We start from the raw sequence: 26,146 nt of genomic DNA, 5'->3' as shown, positions 1-26,146 counted from the left end.
CCCATCAGGCTATCTGATTCCCTTACCTCCTTCAAGCGCTCCCTCAAAACCCACTTTTTTCGACTAGCCTATCCCTCCTCCTAACCTCTTTTGATCCTCCTATCCTGCCTCCGTTCCCCTCCGTTCCTACTTATCCTATTGTATTTCGTTCGTCCACCCACCTATTTTTAGTATGTTAACTCTTATGAGCAGGGCCCTCCTTCCTCACGTACTCACCCTACCTCATTACCTCACCTGTGCTCCTGTCCTGTTCTTCCCTTCCTCTACTTCATCTTCAGTCTCCTTGACAATTTTGACACCTACTTCTGAACTGATGCTGATTTTAGTTCTACCAGCTATACCCCTATTTATACTGTATCTTTCAACACACCCTGTACGTTACCTTGTAATTTTTTTTTTTTTGCTATGTACGGCGCTGCGGACACTTTGTGGCGCCTTATAAATAAACGTACTACTACTACTACTGACCAGCACCTATTACTTCACACTATTATTTTTTTTATTTATTAACAGTTTCTTATATAGCGCATACATATTCCGCAGTGCTTTACAGAGTGTAGTTGAACATTCACATCAGTCCCTGCCCCAGTGGAGCTTACAATCTATATTCCCTACCACATGTACACTCACACACAGACATCCTAGGGTTAATATTGTTGGGAGCCAATTAACTTATCAGTATATTTTTGGATTGTGGGAGGAAACCGGAGTACCCAGAGGAAACCCACGCAAACACGGGGAGATGCATACATTTTATATTTAACTCTGTTTGCCATAAACCTTAAAAGGCCAAGCAAACGCAAATGCAAATATACTCTGCGGAAACACTAGTACACTCCAAACGGGAATCAGCAAAATCCACAGATTGTAGTAAATCACTTTGCAGTCCAATTTTTTTGTGTTAAAAAATTGTCTACATTGAATGTTGAAGGATGTTAATGTTAATTGTCTACATTGAATGTTGAAGGATGTTAATGTAGTACGGTACAAAAAGTATGTGCTGCACATACTTTTGTACTAGCTAAACATCGTATCGGATCGCATTGCATGCACTAGGCATGCACTAGGCATGCGATCCGATGCATGCTAATTAAGACCCAAACGGATCCGTTTAACGGACCGTGTATGGGCCCCTTAGGACCTGAAAGGTTAATAAGCTTCAAAAGTTGTGAAGTATTAAAATAAAACAGTGTGGGTCCCCCACAAAATCAGAACTAGCCCCAGGCTGCTAAGCTTAGGTTGGTATTAGAAGAGGGGGGGGGGGGGGGGGGGGGATTGCGTATGGTGACCACAATTTTCCAGTACACAGTAAGAAGCTGAACCAGTCTGGCCAGCTGACACTATATCAAGGGTGCTCACGCGTGGAATCCTCCTGCCGTAATAGAACCAGCCCATGGTAGACACCATGCCATTTTTTTTTCTACTATCTTCCAATATTAGCCTAGGCTCAGAGGCATGGAGGGCTAGTTATCGATTTAGCAAGGTGCCCACTGTTTTTTTGTTTGTTTAGTTTTTTAATGGATCACTTTTTAAAGTTTTTTTTACAGTACACACAAACATACACGCACACTAACCCAATTTAAAAAAACAGGCAGGTGACTGTACATTCATTTATATTTTATATTAATATATTAATGAGGCTGCCATCTGCCTTTTGTTTTGGGAGAATCAGCGGTAACTTTGTCAACATTGTAGATGATGTGATCTAAGTTGGTTGACCATAGCATGGCTACATTGCCTGTTACTCCAGAGAGAGGACAATGGATCTGCAGTAAGATCTGGCAATGAGCCACTCTCAGGAAAGTCGTCATGTTCCTTACCACAGTACAGACAGGTGCAGCCGGATGAACATTCCAGTACAAAGACAACTATACTATAAGCCAACAAAGCAGGTCAATGCAAGATCACATTTAATCAATGTAGATCGGCATTGGATATGTAGGTGTTTTGTACTTACATGTGTAGCGGTCACTTTATTCAGATTTATAGAATAGAAGTGCCAAGAGGCTTAACATAAACATTACACTGGTATTACCAGTCTGTAACACTAATGATAGGAGCTCCCCCAACATAGCATAATCATCTCCATAGCGTGAGAGGTAACATGTGCAGTGTTGGCCTACAGGAGTTCTCACGGATGTGTGCAGCTGAAAATTGCGACCTCCGTTTCCATTGGCTGTTTTTCAAGGGCATGAATTTTAAATGAAAAAAATAAAATGTATCCTGAAAATTGATGCAAAAGTATTATTTTAAAAAGTAAAAAAAAAGGAGGACCAAAATAGACTTTTAATATGTCAGAAGAGGCTGTGACATAATTCCAGCTACAGAAAAGCAAATACAAATAATTAGAAAAAATAGCAGAGAGCATGCTGCATATATTATATTATATATACACACATACATACATACATAGTGTTCCCACTAGGCTGTTTTAGCGGGGCGCTGCACCTTGCCCGGTTTTTAAAGGGCAAAATGCCCCCTGCACCTCTCGCATCGCCCCGCTAAAAACAGCCTCACGGGGAAGCCCAGCGTCGCCGCAGACGGCTATGCCCGGCGCTTCCCCGGCAGCACAGTGGCTTCCGAGGACCCGGGCACGCCCCTTTCATGACGTCAGCGGGCCGGGCACGCCCCCAGCTGTGACGTCGGCGTGCCCGGTACGCCCCCTGCCACTGAGTGAAAACTACATATACATACACACAGTATTTGTATGATTTGTGACTACTACACATTCACTTCATGCAATGGATCATGAAGTTAACATTTAAACTCATCCTACCTCTGCCAACTATTAAGGGCGCTATCCTACTGTCATCAATCGCGATATCCAGATGTTATAAAATACGTTGGGGCTAGCTAATAGAATAGCTGCCATAAGCTTATCTCAAACATTGCTAAGTGCTGCATAACAATGCTGATCTAAAAAGCTAAATAAATAAATGTACAGTATTTGCTTTCAAGATTGATTTTTTTTTTTTTTGGGGGGGGGGGGGGTGCACAGATATTCTGGTTCTAATTGTTTACACTAAACTTCTCAGCTCAGATCAAATGTACAGAGCATTTGATTTTTGTTTTTATTTATCGACAACTCGGCTAAACAGATATTTGCAGCTATAAATGCTTTTCTCGGTGTGTCTAAAATCCAGTGTTGGGGAACTTACAGTACAATCCTGCTGCTAAACATTGCCGCAGGATGGTAAATATTTGACACTAGCAGGTGATGCAGGCATAGAAATAAGATGTAGAACTCTTGATCCCACAATGCCTGGTTTTGAATCACACTCCATGCCAATACTCATGTAGCCATATTCAATTACATTAGAAACTGCTATCTTGTCGAAAAAAGATAATTTAGGTCAGAAGGGGTTCCACGCTATTCAATAAGAGCTGTTTTTATCAGACAGGTCGGAATGCTCCGACCAGTCGGAAATCAAGTGGATTTGCGGAATAGTCGAGGATCCACGGCCAAATCCGACAGGCTTTGGCCCCATTTCCAGCAATCTCAATACGAGCATAGAGCAGATGAGGCATTGTCGGGTGGGCAGCACAGCTCACCCAGTGCCGTTCTCCGTACGCCCGCCCGCCTCCCGTCGCTCACCCGGTCCTATCTGGGTGAGCAGCAGCCAATGTTGCTGTGAGAGATCCTCAAAATATCTGCTAAAAAGGGCAGCTCACAGCAACAGTTTTTTTTTTTTTTTTTTTGGGGGGGGGGGGGGGGTGCAATATTTAACTAAACTTCAATTCATTGACTTGGCTGTATTTGTATTTATTTATACTAAAAGAACAGTCGCTGTGAGTGATGCTGACACATGCACAAAGGATTAAAAGATCATGCTGGAGGCCATACTCGGACAGGAAATCTGCACCTACCATAGGGCTGCTGAAAGTGTCGATGGTGCTGTAAGGTCTAGCACCCTGCAGCCACCACAAAATGTGCAGTTCCTCTTTCCTGGCTGGGATGTCGCTCTCTGCTCTGTATCCGTCAAAAACTGCAGCAGTAAAACAGATTTTGAAGGCTGCACACACTTGCAGTTTGAGCTGCTTTCAGTTTGAAAGCCGCCCAGTGTGTATGGCCTGGCAAAGACCACTGATGCGCACTATCACATAATTGCTGGCCACTGGCGATGGGTGGTAGGCTTTCCATAGCGTACTGCTATATAGAAAGAAGTCCACCGCCATGAAAATTGCCTGCCCGTGCAAAAATCGCTTACTGTGTATGCACCTTTAGTTGTTTAATACATGTTGATCAATGCATCATCTCAGGCTGAATACTCAGCACAAAACATCGATGTGACACTGTAGAAGCTTCCACTCTGCCCCGATAACATCGGTAACATCGCCTGCTTCTGTAGCTAGCATTTAGACACAGAAGGCAAAAAAGCTGCATCTGTTTCTTCCAAAAATGCTTTCAGAAACTTGGAAGCAGATGGTTTATAATTCCATGACAGCCACTTCTGCCTCCTGAATTCCTGGAATGTTTAACAATAAGAAGTGAGCAGGAATAAAGCAAACGCTGAAGGAGTGAAGGGAACAAAGGATTCTGGCCATTATTTTAAGGGATGAAAACATTCGTCCGTTAAATTCTGACGATTCCAGACTTCACTGATCGGTTTTGCTGTTCTCGTATTTATCTGCGCAGATGTTCAAGTTATATGCACAGTTGCATTCACACACATGATAACACAAACAAAAAATGTTAAATATCCACTACTGAAATATTACAGGTCACTAGAATTAACAAAAACAGTTTTGGATCAACTCAACAGCAGTGTCCACTGAAAGCCCGAATGAGGTACTTCCTACATGTGGGACAATAGGTGAAAGAAAATGTAAATCAAAGGGGTAATGGAAATTGGGGCACTGGCCACTTTGCCTAAACATACTATAAAACATGAAGATGATGTAAAAAAGCACTCAACGTAAATGTTCAACGAAAAGCGAACAGTTAAAGGTGCCCACACACGGAGCGTTATTCCGGTGCGATGCGATCGTCCACATCACAGAGTACAAAAAGTATGTGGAGCATGTACATTTTGTACTAGATCACATTTAGTACAGAAAGCATGCTGCTGTAGCACATTTCATGCTTTTTGTACTAGATGCTATGCGATCTAGAAGTACGAAGCACATCACTCAGTGTATGGGCACCTAAAAAAAATGTATATATATTATAGAAGATTATAGAATACACAAATTACAAATTAGGGCTGCAATGTATAAGCAGGAGCTAAGGGACTGTAGTCTATTTCATGTATTTATTAGCTTTTGGAACAACCTCTTGGACACTACTTTAGAAAAAAAAACACACACACACACACACACACACAAAGGCAGAAAATACAAAAACTCCCTCCTACTGCAAAAAAATTCACAAAAAAAGCACAAACCCTTACCCCAAAAATCACACACACACACACACACACACACACACACACACACACACACACACACACAGTAACAGAGCATATATTTCCTTGCATGTCTGCCTACAGTATATAAAGCCTGATTCAGAGGTGGACGCGGGAGGAATCTGTGCTTCATCTTAAAAGGCCCCCATACATTAGTCCGACTTGTCCTAAGGACAAGTCGGACCTGATTGTCCCGGCACTATCTCAATGACCATCGTAGTGTTCATTCTAGCCACCTGGAACAGTCATGGCCAGTGAAAACACAGTTCCTGGCTTTGGCCTGTCTACATTTTTCCCAACCCTGCCCGGCATCGCCTGCCACTCAAGCTGCATCTAGACACACTGCAGCCGACATCACATGCACAGTGCAGTTATGATGCATGCACAGAACTCAGACCACCTCTCATTTGCAAAAGATTCAGAATAGCATCGACCTCTGAATCAGGCCTATACGGATGAACTACCTGACTTATGTTATTTGTGTTAAGCAATCAATTTGGCCTTTTACATGTACCCAACGTATAGTGATTTAGGGGCATTTCCTAAGTGATCTCACCAGTGTTTAGAAAATACCCCTACATCACAGTGTGTAGGGACCATAGCAACGCATGGCCTTGTGTGATAATATCGCCTGGCACTTAATATCTAGCATGCTGGATAATAATCGGTCAGAGACAGTGTTCTCAGTGTCATAGGAGGTAAAAGGTAAGTAGGAGAATGCTGTTACTCCCGGGTGTTTAGTCAGGAGTACCAGCATTTTGCAACTTAATTGCCCCACGGGGATGCGGTTTGCTCTGTGCTGCAAACAGAGATTCACTAGCCAGAAATAGAAAGAATAGCTGCGGGAGCTCCCTCCTGGCGCTAGTCACTCTGCACCATATTGGATAGACACCAAAGAATCCAAATAATAAAGAATATATTTTGTAGCACAGCACGTATCCTAGAATGAACTCTTCAAGTAAAAATACAATATAAAATAAAACAACAAAACACCTAAAAGAAACCATAGTTCCATAATGCAAAACATCACATTTCACTGCATGTCGTATAGAGCGAATCACCGTACCCATAAGATTCATTCAAAAATCTCCAGCCAATATAGCAGAGGCCTTATGTACAAGATCCTTGTTCTCCAACTATCACTGTGGACCTACTGTTGCTAGTAGGGTCTTACTTTGAAATGTTAGAAATGGGAGATAGTGTCTCCTTTGTGTCTCTTTCTTTAGTGGCTAGCACAGCTGGAATACTGATCCGATGCCTGAGGGATCCGAGCTTCTCCATGGCCGCTCTCTGCATGTATTAATAACAATATTATGGTGTTAATAAAACACTCAGCCCTCACAATGAGTGTTGCAGAGAGCCTATTAGCATAACAATGCTGCGTCGGGAGCTGCCTCTCTCACAAGCCCCATTATCCAAGCACATTCTATACATCAGGCTTTGCTCTTGATCTGCAAAATTACATTGTGTGTGTGAGAGCAGGCAACGACTCCCACTGAGTCCCAACCACAGCCTAGGAACTAAATGATGGGCTTAGGCCTCACAATTGTAGAACCTGCTGGCTGGATAAAGAACTGGATTTAGAATATAAATTTGATGGGTTTTTTTTTTTAACATTAGTTATAAAAACTCCAAATTAGCAACATTATTTCTTGCCCAAAATGTTCAACAGTGGACTAAGCAGTGATGCTACATAGAGTTTGGATGGGAGACCAAACCCAATAAGGTCACGAAGGAACATAGACATACAGTATCTATATATCTGTTCATAATTGTATAACAAAATGGAACAGGAGGAAGAATAGCATTTGAAAAGGAAAGGATCCAGATCTATTGATGAACGAATCATGGTGGATGCAACCCAAATACCTTACACTGTTCAATTACCCTCAAAAAGAGTGATGGGACCTGCACACGTAGCAATATACAGGCATTTTGAAAGCCATCTCACTATGGGCCAGATTCTCTAGGCTTCAAAAGTCATAAAATGGAGAGTGATAAACAGCCAGCCAATCAGCTCCTACCTGCTGTGTCAGACTGTGTTTGAAAAATGTCAGACAGGAGCTGGTTGGTTGTCTGTTTATCACTCTCCATTTTATCACTTTTGAAGCTTAGAGAATCTGGCCCAAGATCACTTAGAAAATGCCCCTACATTGCTCTGTTTGTAAGGGACATAGTGATAGCACAATGACTGATAACTAGCACTTAAAAAAAAAAAAAAAAATTCCCATTACTTAGGATTTGCTCAAGTGGGCGTTCTAAACTATTATAGCATATCTGGAAAAAACAAAAAAAAATCACACCTATTTTCTACAGACGCGCTAACAGAATGGTGACAGAATCTTGATAAATTACTTTCTGTTCAGAATGAAACACTGTGCGCAAAAGTTCTTCTAAAGACATTTCTATGACCGAGCCTTAAGGTACAACTATGGAAGAAAAGAAGATGGACAGAAACGGTTAAGGATTACTCTATGTGGGGGAGTTCGAGATCTCCAAAAAGTTTGGATGCTGTGTTCCTTCTGTTACGTCTTGGAATTTGGCTGCACTATAAATTGAGACTTGGTCATAAACTTTTGACAGAGAGGTTCAGCAAAGGTTTAGGATGGCTTTGTGTAGCATACACCAGAGCCACGTTGCATTATTTCTAATAAGATGCAAATAAACTTTCTGCAAAAGCAGAAGGGACTTCTGGAAAATGCAATATACATGACAGGACTGGGAGTCCATGACCCACTCCCATTGGGGTTTTCAAAGCATGAAAAGGACTTCTGCTGATGGAGAACATCCTCCTGAAGACTGATCTGTTGTGGCCAGCAGCGGCTGTGCCAGTGCAGGGGAGGGTATTCTGGTCAGCAGTGTGGCATACAAGTACCCATACCCGGCTGCGTCACCATATGTACTGCAATGAGGCGACAAGCTTCCTATCCCCTTGATGTGGTAGCATTAACACACAGCAGCTAAACAGACAGCTTCTAGTGATCATTCTAGCACCTTATATCTCTCAAAACCCACAAGTCAGCTCCTCTTCCCTGTCTGTGGTGGGTGTCTCTGCTGTGCTGCCTCTAGCACAGGTCCGGTCTGCTTATCAGTTGTGCTGAAATACAGACCACACTATGGCCCTTATTCTGTATCGGACGGTACGGCCCGCGTGCGGCCGTACCGCCGATGTTTTTAGTCTGCACATGCGCAGAGGTCAATCTGCGCATGTGCAGCCCCATTCGCCGCAGACGTATTTCGTCCGCCGCAAAGGGGGCGTATAGGGGCGTGAGGGGCTTCATACCCTCATTTCCCTATGTATACGCCCCGCGTTTCATGGGCGTTCCCATGCAAACGCGGGGCGTATGCATGCTAATCAGGGCATGACGCCACTGATGGGGGCGGAAAGCTGACGTCGCCGGATGTCAGCTCTCAGCCCCCATACAAGCTATCACACGGACGATTGTCCGTGTGGTCTCAGCTTGCGGGAGCTGCTGTGGCGTGCGGCCCTGCCTTCGATGGTCGACGACCATCGAATGCAGGGGGCAGCTCCCACCATGGTGGAGGCGTACGCCCCACCATTTTTATGCGGATCGCCAGCCGTCCGTGTACGGACGGCCGTGGCGATCCGTCTCGTGGGCGGGGATTGGTTTGTGCGGCCGGAGCACCATGTGCGGCTCCGGCCGCACCAACCAGAATAAGGGCCTATGTTAGAAGCAGCACAGCGAGTGACACCCCAGGCAAGGAAGAGGAACTGAATGAGTTTTGGAAGATGCAGGGTTCTAGAATGAATACTAGATTTGATTCCTAACAAGTTTGGTTCATGTATTAGTGAACTCATATTCCATTCTGTGTTTTTAGGAATAGGATCTCTATATGCACAGCTTACAGAAGCAATGTTTAATGTGATTTTGATTGTAAATTAAGGAGTAAAATATTCCCTCTCTGTTATAGTTGCGGCTCAGTGCAATGAATCCTGTACAGAAGTAAAGAGTAAATGTTCCCTGCAATGGTTCCCTCTCCTCCTCCTTTGGATGGAGCTCTGTCTGCCCTTGAGTTATGATGACAGAAGGTGAAAGAGTCAGGGAAAAGCCTAAACCACCACAAGCGAACTCTGGATGAACTTAGGGAGAGGAGGAGAGTCTGGAAGTTGGAAAATAACAGCTTTTAAATCTCTCCGAATCCTGATATGTGAAATAAGAAGGATTGAACTAGAAAGAGGCAAAGGGGGGCTGGGGAAGAATTTAACAAGTACAGCACAGGTTTTATGGACACAGGAAAATAACAGTATATGCAATATACTGTAGTGCAAGGGAAGATATCTCTGGCTGTCAGGCCAAGGCGGGTATCTGGTCAGGGGGACTATGAAGTCAAGGAAAGCAGAGATGCCCCCTTGGGTTAGTGTTTTGGATATAGATCGGAGATTAACATTTGCAGTAGAACGGAAGTTCCTTTTCTTAACGGTTTGGCGTAAAAAGTCACAAAACAAGCACTTTACCGAGGGCTGACCTGAGCGCAAATTACAAAACCTCAGCTGGAAGGTGTCTAAGAAAGGGTTAGCTCAATGACCATACACATGTGGGACTACATGTCTAAGCATAACCCGCTACCCAGACAGACACCAGAAGAGCTGAAAGTTGTCCAACTGAAGTAAATTATAACTAAACAACACGCATGTTATCTTCCATGCTAAACATTGACAACATTCCCGCCAAAATGTAGCCAATCATGTATGATTATTAACCTTATACGCAATGAGCAATATGACCGCATCATATTCTGCACACACATATATAAATACGCACTTGTTACACCGAGATAACCACAAGCAGGTTACATATAATGAACAGCAAGCAATGCTAGCCCTCACATACGCTGCAGAGCGAGCAGAAGATAGATTACATATCACGCAGTAATGCATTAGACTAGATGCGGGATTTACTACTCTTCAGCAAATGTAAAATATCTCCATGTTCTATACCACAGATTTACATTTATATTAAGGAACACATTTCAGCGTATTATACACACACTGTCGTTAGTAGTTTATGTTCTGACATAAAAGGGTTAAACGCGCTAGAGGCATAGAGAGGCTGGAATGTAGAGAAACAGGTACCGTTTCCTGTGAGCTGCCTGTCACATATTAAATCATGCCTGACTCCAATGGACTGATGGCCGTACTATTAGCAGTTGCAGGGAGAGAGAATGGATAGGAGAAGGGTAGGCATACACGTCATGTGGGAGAGGCAGCAAAATGGAAGAGGGACTAAAAGATAGCAGAAATGGGAGAGGAACAAGATGCATGATCAAACAATTAAGAATCGCAAGGAATGCAATAGCTGAGGTGAATGAGCCACATAGATAGTAAATGGCAGGAGTTGTATTCTTCCAGTGATAGCCATAAGCAATATCTAGATTAACCCTTTGAATGCAAAATTTATTTGTCAAAATAGGTGTGAAAATTGCCACTGTGTCCCGACCCTGCCGGTTCGATAATGCTGCACCCCTCCACTGTGTAAGGGACGGGTGGCGGCAGCCACAACAGATCTGCGGCAAAAGGCAGTGAGCAGTGCACCACTCCCCCCCAACCCTTGCTGAGTATTGTTTGGACAGAAAGGTAAAGGTGCAATGGAAACAGTGTGGGGCTGGTGTGATGGGGGGACACTACAGTGTGGGGCTGGTGTGATGGGGGGGGATATTGAAAATATAACTATTTATTGTGGCTGTTCTTTATTATGGTCTGCAAATATCACCAAATTATTGATATTTCTTGTGACACGCGACTCGAGGAAAGCTAAAGCTTTTTATGATTTTCAACACACCAAGCTGAAAAGGTTGCTTTACTAAATTTAAAACCAAAAAAATTTGATTTCCACCTGGTTAACACTATGGACAAGATGCCAAATAGGAAGTGCGTGGCATCAATCAGAAGGGTGCAAAATGGAACAAATTTGGGTAAAAAAATAAAATAAAATAAAAAAACTTTAAAAACACAAATATATGTCTACATTTGTCATCCCAGTTTCAAACCAGATATGTATTAATGATAATATATATATATATAGTAGTCCAGAAAAAGCGGTACTCACACAGGCTGTAATAAAACGGTCCTTTATTCGTCCTACAGTATCGGGGTTCCCCCCGTCGTCAGGGACAGCAGCACGACGGGGGGGCCCCCGATACTGTAGGACGAATAAAGGGCCGTTTTATTACAGCCTGTGTGAGTGCCGCTTTTTCTGGACTACTATTTGGTTGGACCTATGTTGGATCTCATCAAGGAGGGCACCCCAGCAAGTATCCCTCTACTTTATCCAGATAGAGTACATCAATGCAAATCAGGAACCAATCACAAGCATCAGATCATCATTTCCAGGAACTCTGCAAAAGGAGCGCCATTGAGATACAAAGAATGAGCACCAGGACAAGGAGATTTCTGCAGAGTAGTAACAAGTTACAATACGAAATGCGATGATAAAATAAGACGTGTTCGTTTTCATTGTCCGCCTCCTATAACACTGAATAATTACATACCCAATTGATTGCAGAAGGCAGCATAACCCCAAAATAGAGGGCATAATAACATAAGTTAGCGGAAGATTTATTCACACTAGAAAGTACTCTCAAATTTAGAACAGCATCCTCCTTTACCACAGCTCTCACTTTCCACTTCATCATGAATGTTAATGAAATATTTAATGGGATTGACCACAAAAGCCTATATATATATGGTGGATAAAAATAATAACATGCATCGAATTATAATAATAATTGGCACTGCTAATTGGGCAAACACCTGGTGACACAGCGTCCTCAGACTTGGAACATGCAGGGATACTCCCTTACCTGTTTTTTCTTTGATTTCACAAAGCACATTGAAGAGTGCAGGCTTCATTCTGTGGCAGTTCAGGGCGTGCTTCCTGAAAATGACATAAAAAGAAGATCAGACCTGGATCCATAAGCGCAGAAAAATGACAGTGTTCCAACCATATTGTTAAGGACAGATACAGTTTGTGTTGCATCGCTCAGAGTGGACAGACCTTGCCCTACCAGAATCATTTGATGTGTACAAGGCTAATCCTTGTAACAATGAGGTCGGAATGCATGCACGGGTGATCAGAAGAATGGCAATGGGTAAGTCAGGGATCGGACAGACATTAAATAGTTATATGTGACCTGATAACATGTGCAGAGGTCTGGGGGTATTTAATAGGCATGTGGATAGGTCTGATGGCAATATATAAATACCTACATAATTTCTCTCTCAGAATACACAGTGCAGAAGATCTCAATAACCTGGATGCCAAACAGTATATCAGACTTCCTATGCTTTATCCTATCCTTCACCCCCTTGTCTTGAGGGACATCCCAGTCACTCACTTGAAGCAGGGAACTGCTCCCACCTCAAAATGGGGAGGGAGTGACTCTCCCTCAATTTTCATTCTGGTGCCCTACAGATCTCAACTGATTTGCTGAACCGACATTAGTCCATGATTTTGCCACAAAATGGCTGCCACTATTGTTTATTCGAGGCTGGATTGAAAAGTAAATGTCTCCATGGCTATATATATTTTTTTTTTTGGTGAATGCATTTGAACATTTTTTTTCCCATTCATAATAACTCAGTTTATCCTCTATGTAATGCACTATTCACTTTTCAACGTAGTCCCCATCCATTTCCACGCACGTGTGCCAATGCTTGACGAGTCAGTCAAACCCATCTGAGAAGAAAGCTGGAGGTTTTTGTCGACGCCAGGACTGAATGGCAGCTTTCACCTAGTCATCAGAGTTAAAGTATTGACCCTTAAAGGTGCTCTCATCTTTGGGAACAGGTGAAAGTGTTCAAATGCGTTAACAATAAAAATATATTATAGCCATGGAGGCATTACTTTTCAATCCAGCCTTGTATATGTTGATTAAATGAATCCTTTGAAAGCGTGCTTTAAAAGAAAAGGTTGCTAGATACTCCTGATTTCAATGTCTACACACACAAATTACTGAATGGAAAATATTGACATTATATACATTAGCAAAGTAGATGTAAACATATTTAAGTATTTCTATGTCAGTCTATAAATGCAGTTACTAACTTGCTTTTATATACAACGTAGGAAGGGTTTGCGTGTGTTTGAGTTCAACACGTTAACAACCGTTTTCTTACATGTTAAAACAAATGAATCATAAAAAATAAACACACACAAAACTTATGGAGTGATTGTGATTTGCAGAAGCAGCTACTAAATGTATAGAAACTGCACCATGAAATATAAAACAGTTGTATAGGCAATAAAAAATAAAAATAAAAACAGCATTGCAGGTGCCCGTGTGTAAATAGCTTAGGTGGATCATATCATTCCACACATGCTATTAGATACCTCATAAAAATGCTACATGAAGAATTACACGAGTCTCAGGTGAGAATATAATTCTATTAACTGAAAATGGGGCAATCAAAACAAGTCCAATGCCATAAAAATGAACAAATGTGAAAGGCAATCACCGCAGGCAGCAAAAAGAAAGTTCCGTAAGAGTGTCAGTGAAAATAGTCCCTTGTGGACTTTATTGCTACTGGGTTATAGCTAAATCCTCATTACACAGATCATGGACTCTCCAACATAACCAAATGAGTCCGGTGTTTCGCCGCTAAACTCTCCCTGAGAAGCAAGAGTCTTCTCCAGTTTCCTCACATAAGCAGCATTCTCCCTCCTACTCATTTCATTCCACATTACCAAAAATATCCCATACTCCACTATCGATTGCTAATGTAAAAGAAATGTATTCGCAAGAACTCTTCAAAATAGCGCAGGCAAAAACACTTTGAATCATGTCACAAGTGACTTTAGTAAAAGTTAGCAAAGATGTGTCTTCGCACTCCGACTAGGACCCAGGAGAAAACTGCACTTATTATTTTGATATAGGATACTTGGATATCGTATGTGACAATCAGTTGAACCGTTGTTTTGAGTATTCTGTGGTGTCAGACCTAAGTGCCACCGTCTTTACTAAACACACACAATAGGATGAGTGTGTTGTTGAAAAAACTAAAAAGCATGTCTTAAGTTGGGTACACATTAGCCAATGTGTACCCAGCGTGACAATGACAGAGATGAAACCGGTATCAGCAAGTGCATACACACTCACCGATGCCGGGGTGCTGGTGCCTATGCTGCATTCCACAGCATGGCCCTTGCTAGCGATGTCTTCCATCGGCTCTGCATGCAGGCGCATGTACAGTCAATGACATAGCAAGTACACACTAGAAGCTATGCCTCATACGATCAGTCGGAATGGACGACAGATGGTCTAGTGCAGCGGTTCTCAAACTGTGGGTCCTGACCTTCTCAGCATGGGGTCGCGAATCCATGTTGTGACCATCAGGCTGATGACTTTTGTAATCTTAGACAGTAATTCAAGGAGTCTGAAAAATCTGTTGAATTATTTGTTATTTTACATCATTTTGTACCTCCAAAATGCTGCCATGCATAGACTTGTCTGCTGACTACACATGTGATGTGATGACCTTCTGCAGTAATTTGCTGGGGTCCTGTAATTATTTAGTTTGAGGACCCCTGGTCTAGTGTGTACCCAGTTTTAGAGATTTGTGTATTTAATTAATTCTCCCTGCAGCCTAGAACAGCTGAAGGCATGTGACTGATCAAAACTGAGGAGGTGTGAAGAGCTCCCTTGTAAATCTAATGTGGGTGTGTCATTTGTCTGTCAGTCTGGGAGGAGGAAGCTAGGGTGCATAAGATCCACCTGGGCCATTTGTCTGCATGATCAAATCCAGGAAAGCTAGACGGTGTATGGGAGCAGGTCTCTGTTAGCGTCAGGGCTGTAAACATTTAAGTTGTAATGGTTACTAGTCTGTAGTCACCCTGACAAAACAAAACCATGGTGAAGAAGTCCAGAGTCAGTGTGAGCTTCCACTACACAGCTAATCACCCCGATCGGTGAGTGTTACGGTGGGAGTGAATACTTACCTGGTCTCTGTTGGGATTCCCTCCTTTGGGATACCATAGCTGGAGATTATATATATATATATATATATATATATATATATATATATATATATATATATATATATATATATATATATATATATACACACACACACACACACATACATAGACTGGTTTACCTGAAAAAGGGTGTGAAATGTTTGCTTAGCTGTGTAAAGGTGCCCACACACAAGGAAGATCTGCGATCATAAGATGTGCGCATAAATTAGCCTTCAAATCTTTTGCCTGTCCTGGACAAAAGATTTCAGGCAAGCGCACATCTTTGCCAAAAAGACTTTTAAGATCCCGTGTGCGTTCCTATGGATCTTTTGTTAAATCTTCTGATCTTTCATGCAGCACGTAAGATCAGAAGATTTAGCAAAAGATCCACGGGAGCACGCATCGGACCGAAATCGGACAATTTACGACCGATTATCAGTAAACATCGGATGATATATTGGCCGATTTATCAGAAATCGGCCAAAAATTCGTTGCAGTGTGTGGGCACCTTTACAGGGAATGAAAGTATAATAGACACAGCACTAGACCAGGCCAGATGATAACAAAGCATTAACAGAAGTCCCTGCAGGGTGAATCCTTTGTGTAGGAGGTTTATTGGAAATAGAACCTAGAATCTCCAGGTAACATTTCTGGCAAGGTCACTGCTATATCAAAAAGGCAAATTAATAAAAATACACATTCATACCTTTATTGCATTGATTTTTTTAATAATAAAGTTAAAGGACTATCACTATGTAACACAGTGATTTTCAACCTTTCCTTTTTACCTTGTGGCACAATAAATAAGATTTTTAAATTGCCAAGGCACACCATGAGATGCCCACAGGGCAAAACATATTGGCCCCACAGAAAAAAAAAAAAAAAAAAACCTATTGGCCCCCACAGAAAAAGAAAACACACTGGTCCCCACAGGTAACAAAAATAAAATACATTGGCCTTTTACATGAAAAAAAATAAATAAAAAACGACCAGTAACTATCAGTTGAACTGGTGGTGGCTGTAAATTGGTTTTAGCATCTCTAGATCTGGTGGCACACTTGACAACAGCTCAAGGCACAATAGTGTGCCATCGCACAGTGGTTGAAAAACACTGATGTAACATGTTAACACCAGGAATTGGGAAAAGAGAAAGTGGTGAAAATATCATGGGAGATATTCAATGTGTGCAGCTATTTCTGCCAGTCTTAAGCTGTGTACACACGGGGGCGATAGGGGCTGAAATCGCTGGAAATATGGTTGCAGACGACCATATTGCCAGTGATGGAAGTGTGCGATAAATCGCCGGGTGCGCGCTCCCGTTTTCAGCCCCATTCTAAATCGCTGATCGCAGGAGCTTGCTCCTGCGACCAGCTGATTACCTCTGCGGCACCGCCAGGCAGAGGTTCCCTTTCATCAGCGACCATCTCTGGTCGCTGATGAAAAGGAGAAACTGAGCAATCTATTGCTCAGCCATATATTGCTGAGCAATATATCTCCCCCGGGTGTACGGGGCTTTAGGCATGTACATACAACTTCATTTATTTTTTAAAATAGAATCTACACTTTTTAAAAACAGCCTTCCAGATTGACGAAACCGCGGCTTTTTGACAGCCTATGGCTGTTCAGATTTTTAGAACATTTCCATACAGTCGGAAGATTGAATTCCGACTGTCGAACGGACGTCAGAAAAAGATGATGTTCGGACAGTTTGAATCAACATTGAATAACCCCCCATAACATTTACCGAGCGCCGTCCCAAACGCTGTCCTCAAGGCACCCCAATAGTCCAGGTTTTAGGGATATCTTGTGCACAGAGAGTGTAATTAAATGGACAATAATTAAGTTACCTGTGCTATGCATGGATAGCCTTAAAACCTGGACTGTTCAGGTGCCTTGAGGACCGCTGTCCTAGGTTCATTATAGCTATGCCACCAATGGTGTGCAATAAGAAAAAAAATGTGTAATAGTGAAGCTAAACTGTCCCAGGTGGCACATGCCTAGGGCTACAATAAAAATTAATGTTTATACAAATATAAATTCATAGTCTCATTTTATTTTGTTTTACAAAGCGGTCCTGTATTCATTCATAAATGTAATTGCAATTTATACAGTAATATCTATGGGGTCTGGCAGACTGGGCAGTAAGACAAGACCTTGTAAACATGGCTTCGATGTGAGGGACAGATGGGGACTGTCCGCTCTCTCACAGGCTAGAGAGGCGTAAAGCTGCAGCCATCACAAGAAATGCCTGTGTAAATGATCCCATACAACCATGGTAGATAAATCTTAACTCAACGAGGTCCAGACTTAAAACTGCTGGTAATGATAGTCGTCCAAGTCTTCACTAGCACAGGGGGGGTATTTAATTCAGCAGCACACATATACAACAAAATACCTGAGAGGATAAACCAGTCTTTGGTTAAAATGGCTGTTAACTTGTGCTTTTACATTTCATCTTTTTGCTTAAGGCTGCATTTTTTAAGTTATATTCCACCCTCCAAAAAGGTAAAAAGCACAGCTCCAATTTGAGAGAAAATGATAGCGTTCTTTTCTAAACAGGAGGAAGAATAAAATAAAATTACTCGCCACTTTTCCTTGGTGGCTTCGAAATGAAGCTGGATTTTATGCAGAGTGCTTTCTTTTGATTCTCTCTTAAATACAGGACTCATTTGCGCAGAGCTCAGAAAAGGCTTAGCAACATCCGCCTATGCGATCGCACTTTACACATTCACACATTAAACATAAAAAAAAACAGTTTACACACTTCTTTAAATACATTTCTATACATGTTTGCCAGTCTGGAGAAAAAGCGCTAGACATATCCGAGGAGACACCAGAATATTCATACATATGGTTCGTACATGCCATATTAGCTGAAGATTTATGGGCTGTGTCCGTTGAGAGCAAAAGGAAAAAAAACAAAATGTTGCAAAGCAAAGGGTGAAAATACATTAATTGAATTATATGCAGGGTAAACAAAGACTGCTTTTGCATGTAGCCCACAAATGCCGGATAGCTTTACGTGTAAAATAGAACTTAGAGTTCAATTAGCATCTAAAGTCCCAAACACAAGGCCTCAAAAAGGCCCTTCTAAGCTATATATTAAAAACACACACAAACACAACATCCCTTATTCAATGCGGCCGACGAGGGTGTTTAACCCCCGTGCTGGCCGCTCACTCTATTCAATGTTCCAGGGGAATCATCGCTGGCAGAGGACGACGAGGTTTCCTCCAAACAGCAAGGCTCACGGCTAATGCTGTGAGCCCGTCGCATTTACATGCGAATCTCACCGTTTCTGCGGGCGCATAAGCCGATTCCATTTTTTTGGAGCGAGGGGGGATCAGCATATGCAGGGGGGTCAGCTGAATACTGACAGGGCACGCTGTGACAGGAAGCACTATTCGCTGTCACAGCTCGCCCCCGGCATTGAATACACCCCAATGTCAATAACAATGCCATTGTTAACTACCACCCTGTCGTTTGTGTATGCAGCTCAATCTTATTATATAGTCAGCAACTGCATACACAGCTACGGAACCAGTGTCTTTACTTAACGATATATCAGTAACCAATAGAATTTCAGTGTGTATGCACTATCTAGTCTGATAGTCTGACCGAGGACTCTGCCGATACAGGTAACTAAATCGGCAGAGGCACTAATTGGCTAGTGTGCACGGGGCTTAAATATTTCTGCTCATATTAAACTTGCCCTACCTGCTTCTATACCTTTAGTTGGGCCAGGACCTAATTTTGCTTACTCTTTTAAATCGTTGGTCATCCATTTTTTTTTTCGCTTTACCCCCTATTCCGCCCCGTACAGTAGCTCTGGTGCACTTTATTGCCCTGCTTTTTGTATCCACACAGATTGGAATGTGTGGATTAAAAAGTTGACAGTATATAGAGAGTCCATAGGTTGACACCAGAGGGTCCACAGGGTCATAAGTCCAGCAGTTAAATGGTCGTCAGAGTCAAATAGTTAACATGCAAATAGTTGACAGATTGTTATTTTAACCTGAATCCTACCTGAACCGTAATAACTGAGCTAATGCTGTGCACACAAGGTGTGATTTTGGTCATAATTTTAACTATATAGTAATAGGATGGTAAGCTAGCCAAAAATTGCACAGTGCTAAGGAGGCTTCTTTCCGATACAGATGCATGGCCCAATGGCGTCGGTATCGCAAGGGAAAATAGACTGTGTAGGCAAGTCTATTTTGACTGTTGCTTGCAGAATATATTTGGCCTAGGGCTAAATAGCAAAATAGCCAAAATCGCAACTGCAGTTAGCCAAAATCGCATAGTCAAAAAAAAAAAAAAAAATCATCCATTAGGCTTAAAATTGCACCGTGTGTATGTGTACACACAAATATATGCGGTTAAAGAATCTAACCGGAAACTTATCTAGATGACAGAAGACATTTTCAACAAGTAAAAATAAAAACTACAAATAATCCTGCTATTCAAGTTATCCTTCATACACCCGGTTTAATGCTTATAAACAAACTTCTACTGCAAACGGAATAACAAAAATAGTGTGAAATAAGATGCTGCTAGCCTGAGAACTAGAACCACCACCACTGGAAAGGTAGCAGCCCCTGCAAAAATGGGACAAATCACACAGAAAGACGAGCACTTCTTATTTTTACTGCTTTGTGCCCCAGGACATTGCCAGATGATACCAAGGGGAAATCTCACACAGAGAAATTATCATTAATCACACTGTGGTTATTAGCGCCTCACACACTTCCGTTAAGACCTCCACAAGACACAAACAAACTGCACATAATTTATAGAGCTGTAGATTCAGGGATTGCAGGACTCTACTTGTACGACAGGAATAAAGAATATAGCAAAGCAAACAGAAATGGGTCTACTACTAATCTATCTATTTACACAAACGGGCAGATCTATAAAAACCCACCTTATTATAGTATAATATCTTCTGATCATTTTTGAAAGCTTATTACCAATAATGTACACAGAAGAACTCTAGTTTAAATACAAATTTGATTGTTGTACTCCGTGGTGTAGGATAGCTCACAAGAGTAAACCATACAAGGAAAAACTAATGCGCACAGTCCAATAATAGTTAAAAAGTCATGTAAAAATGTTTATGAAACACAAACTTTGAGGGTCTCGAATATCACCATCTGATTCCTATATAAAACTCCTTACCAGTTATTTCTAGATTTATTGTTTTAAAGAAAAAGAGGGAAGTTAAAATATTTTTTCATTGTTATCCATAAAATTTGGAATCATTATTAAATCAGGGTAGGAAACATTTGAAGCAAATTCTTTTTTTAAATGATTCCACGTGCAATCTACTAATAATAATTTAAAAAAAGAAAAATAAAATAGCCAGTGATACAGTAGAAGACGTCCAGAGAAAATCTAAAGGATTGAGACTCCAAAAAGTTAAAATTCTATATTAATAAAAATAAATAAAAAAAAACACTTCTAAAGAACAAAAGAAAGTGTACTTGACTAATTATAAGAGCTAATGAATAGGACATTAGGAAGTGTGGCACTGGGGTATTGTGCTACTGTTGCAAACGTCTACTACTGAGCAAGTGAGGATTCAAACATTTTTAGGACCTTATGACCTCTCGCACCACCTGGGCCCCTGCTCCCACAAGATCCATAATTTCAACCCTAAAATTTGGTCCATATAGGCCCCAATTTCAACAACACCTTCTGCAGCAGACAAAATTAGCTTGGACCTTTTGTCTAAGTTCTAAGGGGGTATTCAATGTGCCGCCGCTATTCAATGCTGTCTTTACAGACAGCATTGAAGAGGGATCACGGCAGAACAAGCCCGACTTTAGAAGCAGTTGGGCCCGTTCTGCCGATAACTGCAGTGGATTGTCGCGATCCTAGCTGCAGATGAAAAATCCACGTCCCTAAATGGTTGCCTCACATGTTGCTTTTGTGGGTGGATGAACACAAACCGAAAGGTATCTTGTACTCTGTAATTAATTTGGTTAAATATTCTTCCACTATAACCAACAGCACATAAGATGGCTGTCTCCTATGTAATATGATTTATTTTCTGAAAATGTAAAGTGCTTTAACTTTTTGGTCGTTCATACAGGTTGAGTATCCCGTATCCGAGTATCCGTTATCCGAATTATTCCGAAAACCAGACATTCCAGAAAGTGAAAAAAAAATATTTTTTTTGCTAAAAACTCACTGGGGACATTTGTAACAGCACTACTGGTGACATGATATGTAACTGGCACTATATATGTGCAAGAACATGATTGCTTGGCATTCAAATTCAATATCTGAGATAGTACACAAATTTTGTTTCATGTTTTGAAACCTTGTTTTTTGAACAAATAAAATATATTTGTGTGTATTTTATGTAGTAACAAAATATATTTGTGTGTATTTTATGTGTTTATACAGCATACATGCAAGATACTTCAAAATACATAATTGAAATATTAAAATATTCCGAAATACGGAATAATCCGTTATCCAAAATTCTCCTGGTCCCGAGCATTTTGGATACGGGATACTCAACCTGTATAGCCAACAAATAAAATATTGCTAACCGCTTCGGTCAGTGTTTACAAATGATAGGTCTGTGAATAAACATTGTTCCCATACATATCAGGTCGGCCCTGCAGCACAGCCAATGAATACAGAACGTTGCATATGCCTATGTGCAAGGTCGACCCATTGAATATAGCACCACAAATGTTCACGTATAATTAAATGAGTCTGTTGGCCAGATATTTCTGATCAATGACTACAAAACAGGAAGAACAGAACAGAATCATTCAGAACTTAAATGTAGAAGATAGGCAGCATTTATAAAAACTGAAATTGAAAAACAAAAATCAAGTTCAATAAACAGAAAAGTTAATAAAAGTTAATAAAATTATATATATTTCTCTAACCTAATGAAAAAAATGAAATACACTAGCACTATTAATCTCCCCTCACAATCAATTACAACATACCGGTAATAAAAAAAAAAAAAAGGGAGCACAAACTTCACAAAAAGGTAATTGCAGTGAAATACAAATCATCGGTTCTCCTCATCTTCACAACTCAGAAATACACTGGATGCAAATTTGTAAAAATAATACACTAACCGGGGTATTCAATCACGAATCCTACCAGTTGGTATTCAATTTTTCCGAATGTTGGAATTGGCCACGTTTTTCGGAAACAGACACTAAATTGTCTGAATCACCCGCAAATTCAACAATTAGCGGCCGTTGCGAAAATTCACATAAAAAAAAAAAAAATTAAGAATCTGAAATCCTTAAATGGTGTAGGAATGTGTGCTCAGCACACAGCATTGCAGTGTGTATCTCGGGCGACCTGGACAATGAGCTGTTGGGGGTACTTGAGGCATGAAGTTGGGAATCATTTTCTGGGTACTCTGTAAAAATACCAATGACATCCCAAATTTAGCTGGGTGGATGTTACTACTCTTTTTTTTTTTTTTTGAATGGTGGTGAGATGTTGCAATTCACTGGCCAACCACTGTAGCATAATAAGTCAGATCAGTCAGTAGTACATTCTGACACAAATTGCCTCATCACATCACCTGTCTAAAGTGATATATATTAAGAGAGAAAGTATAGAAGTTACCAAAATCAAATCAGATTGTTATTTTAAAGAAAGTGCTAGATCACTGACAGAAACTGATCAGAGTGTTGGCCAAATTAGCCATTCTCTTCGAAAGGCTTGATGCATCTCTGCATTGGTTCTTTAATCTCACCTCTGGAGTTGCCCACAGTAGACATTAAAACATTTTTTTATAATAGGCAGGAATGGTGTACCTGTATCTTACAGCCCATTTCAACAATTTCCAATGAAAGTCATTTATTCCGAGGTGGAATGGGTATACAGCCCAATTCCCCAGTTGTGCCATTGTGCTGGCATTACTCAGGCTGCAAACAGCAGTGACCATAACAAACAGTGTTAGTAGGGGATGCAGTTAAAATCCCGGCGGTCGGAATCACGGCGTTCAGAATCCCGACACTTTCTCCCTCCGTGGGTGTCCACGACACCCCTGGAGGGAGAATAAATTAGCGTGCCAAGCGTAGCGAGGCACCAAGCCCGCAAGGGGGGGCAATCCACGTCCCCCCCTTGTCGGGATTTCGGCATCTGGATTTTGAACGCCGGGATCCCGACCGCCGGGATTTCATACTGAATCAGTTAGTAGAGAGATCTATTTTACATGCTCTTCTGAAGTTGAATTGACACCACACACATTCATTTAATAAACAGCATACATACAACAGTGATGAACACAAACAATTTTTGTCAGATTTACTTACATGAGGACAAAATGATCTAGATACCACCTACTCCTCACCAAATCCTAAAAGTTCACCATCTCCATAATTTAGTAGCTTGCAGAGCTAACATTAACAATAATAGTTTGAAGAAATTATTTTAATTACAAGAACACTAGTTGTTTTTTTATTGTACGAGCCCACTCATCCTTAAAACACGGTTCTAGTTCACTGGTTGCCAACTCCATGTCATGTTTTCTGGATTTGTTCAACCATACACACCGCTAGCGACCACGTGAGCACACAATCCCAAGTACAAACTGAGCGATGTAGGAGATTTGTTATTACAAATGGTATTGTGCCAACATCATTCCAATGCATACTCAGATTTACTCAATTTCACTGGGCTAGTAAATATCCCACCTGTTTGCACAGACCGATTTACTTAAAAATAACCTGTTGGGAAGACTTGAGGGTAAGAGTTTGAAAACCACTGCTCTAGATCATTGAGGTTTGAGGGCATTTGTCTATGCCAAGCCCTGTTAAAGACATTTCAAGCCGACCCAATGGGGCTGTGATCTATACATGAACTTGGCCAATCCAAATCTGGACTCTCCCACCCCTTCCATATATTACTTTGAATGTTTACTTGTCAAATAAAAAAGTACAATATGTTATTAATATTTGTCAAATTTAGGACTCATGGGGACTAGATGATTGTTTATTATGTTAGGATATTAAGAAACACTTTATATAGTTTACTTTTTTTTTTACATGACTGTAAAATATCCATATCTAGAGACATACAAACATAAAAAAAAAACATCAAAATAGATACTCTATTAGTAGTTGTAATGGCCATTAAACATCAGAGAAATTACACAAAAAATCTAACACATGAGGTAAACAAGATGGGGGTGGGTGGGGATTTGGTTTAATGGAGAAGGTGACAATTCTAAAGGGACAGGTTATTTAGCAGTGAGGTTTCTCCTGTAAGAGTATATCAATATATACAGCTTCCTTGTTGACTCAAATTAAGAATTGGATTATTTATAGAGTATTTCCCATAGCACTGTAGAGCTGGGCACAAAAGTAATAATGTTTCACTATATATACACACAGGTTCTTGAAAAATGGTATGGAGGGTCTACTCTCGGGAACCTTCAATGGAAAACTTTAACCTTCCTTAATGTAATACTATATTTATATTAATCAAAGCTCTCACTTTAGTGTCAAATAAAAGTATAACATTTCCAAAGAATGCAGTTTGGATGGTTTCTGAAAACAAATCACTATATAATTTTTTTATTCATATTCTCAGTAACCTGCTGGAACCTAGTTCTTAATCTAGTATTCACACTCCAGATTAACCATGGATGTCTTGGTGTAACTGCTGGAATCAGAACACATACACTTCAATATACAATACCCCCTTGACACCAACCTCTGCTGTGGCATAGGTTAATTCCCACTGCCTTTGTCTTCCCCCTGTATGAGTCTTTGCACCTCACAATGGAGGTTATTCTGGTTGGTTCGGTCCGAATTCTTTCGGAGCTAACCGAACGCCACGCTGTGTGAAGATTGTAAGAACAAACGCCCACAGGTCCTCCGCATTCGGACGGACTCACTCTCTAAGAAGAGGGTGTGTTTTTGGACAACATCCAAACCGTGCGTGTGCGGTGGCAACACAAAGATTCTGCACGGTCTTACAGCGTCAGAACGGACGGGAAGCTGCCCATACGCACCGATGCAGGGTATTTCCGCAAAACTCACGACTGTTATCTGAACTCATACATCTGCCACATGACACACTTATGCAATTAGCCTACCTCATAAAAAAAAGGATTGTTTTTAATTGTAATAAAAAAAATGTGGTACTTATGTAATATCTGGGCTCCCATTTTTCTTATGAGACCGCATCCGCTCGCCACGCTTCGGGCACGGTGGCTCGCCACACTATATAAAATCAACTCCATGCTTATTTGGATAGTAGGGGTATGAAAAAATGGGGTGCATTTAACAAGGGAGCCCAGATAATACATAAGTACCAAAAATTCTTATGTTTTCCTGAAAGGTAATACATTTTATTTTTATCCCCAAATGTGTGCTGTTATTGCTGAATGTAAAAGTGACATGTATATTTATATTAGTGATACCAATTTCTGACCATTGCTTGCAGTGTAAATGTGTGTAAAATAGCAAGAATGCAGTCGTGCTTTCAGCATATATTTGTGTATTTACTAATGGTCCATTTAGGCAGCAATGCTTCCAATTGAAGCTATGAAAAGAGTGTAATTAATCACTAATGAGTAGAGGAGTGGATTGTATTGTGTTCAGCTGAGAGTGGTTCAGGTGCGGGCGTACTAATTGGGCGAACCGGATGCCTAGCGCATGAACAAGTGGTCTCCGCAAAGTGAAAATTGCTTATGAAGACTGCATATTTAATGTGTGTTTATTCGTTTGCAGTCGGTGTGCTGTCCGAATGCACGCCTACCAGAGTTCGTGC

General features: G+C 41.1%; 1 protein-coding gene across 3 annotated transcripts in view; it reads right to left on the bottom strand.

Annotated features, from left to right (window-relative positions):
* Window positions 1-26,146, bottom strand: part of PBX1 (PBX homeobox 1) — a 132,901-nt gene that overhangs the window by 95,188 nt on the left and 11,567 nt on the right. For all 3 annotated transcript variants that reach the window (XM_083156966.1, XM_083156964.1, XM_083156967.1), the window contains exon 2: window positions 12,228-12,301. In XM_083156966.1, the coding sequence (XP_083013092.1) occupies window positions 12,228-12,301 (74 nt within the window). The remainder of the gene's footprint in view (window positions 1-12,227; window positions 12,302-26,146) is intronic.

This window comes from Crinia signifera, chromosome 8 (assembly GCF_055691185.1).
Source record: "Crinia signifera chromosome 8, ASM5569118v1, whole genome shotgun sequence".
NCBI lineage: Eukaryota > Metazoa > Chordata > Amphibia > Anura > Myobatrachidae > Crinia > Crinia signifera.
The sequence above is the reverse complement of the archived record's forward strand: the minus strand, read 5'-3'. Positions and strand labels throughout refer to the sequence as shown.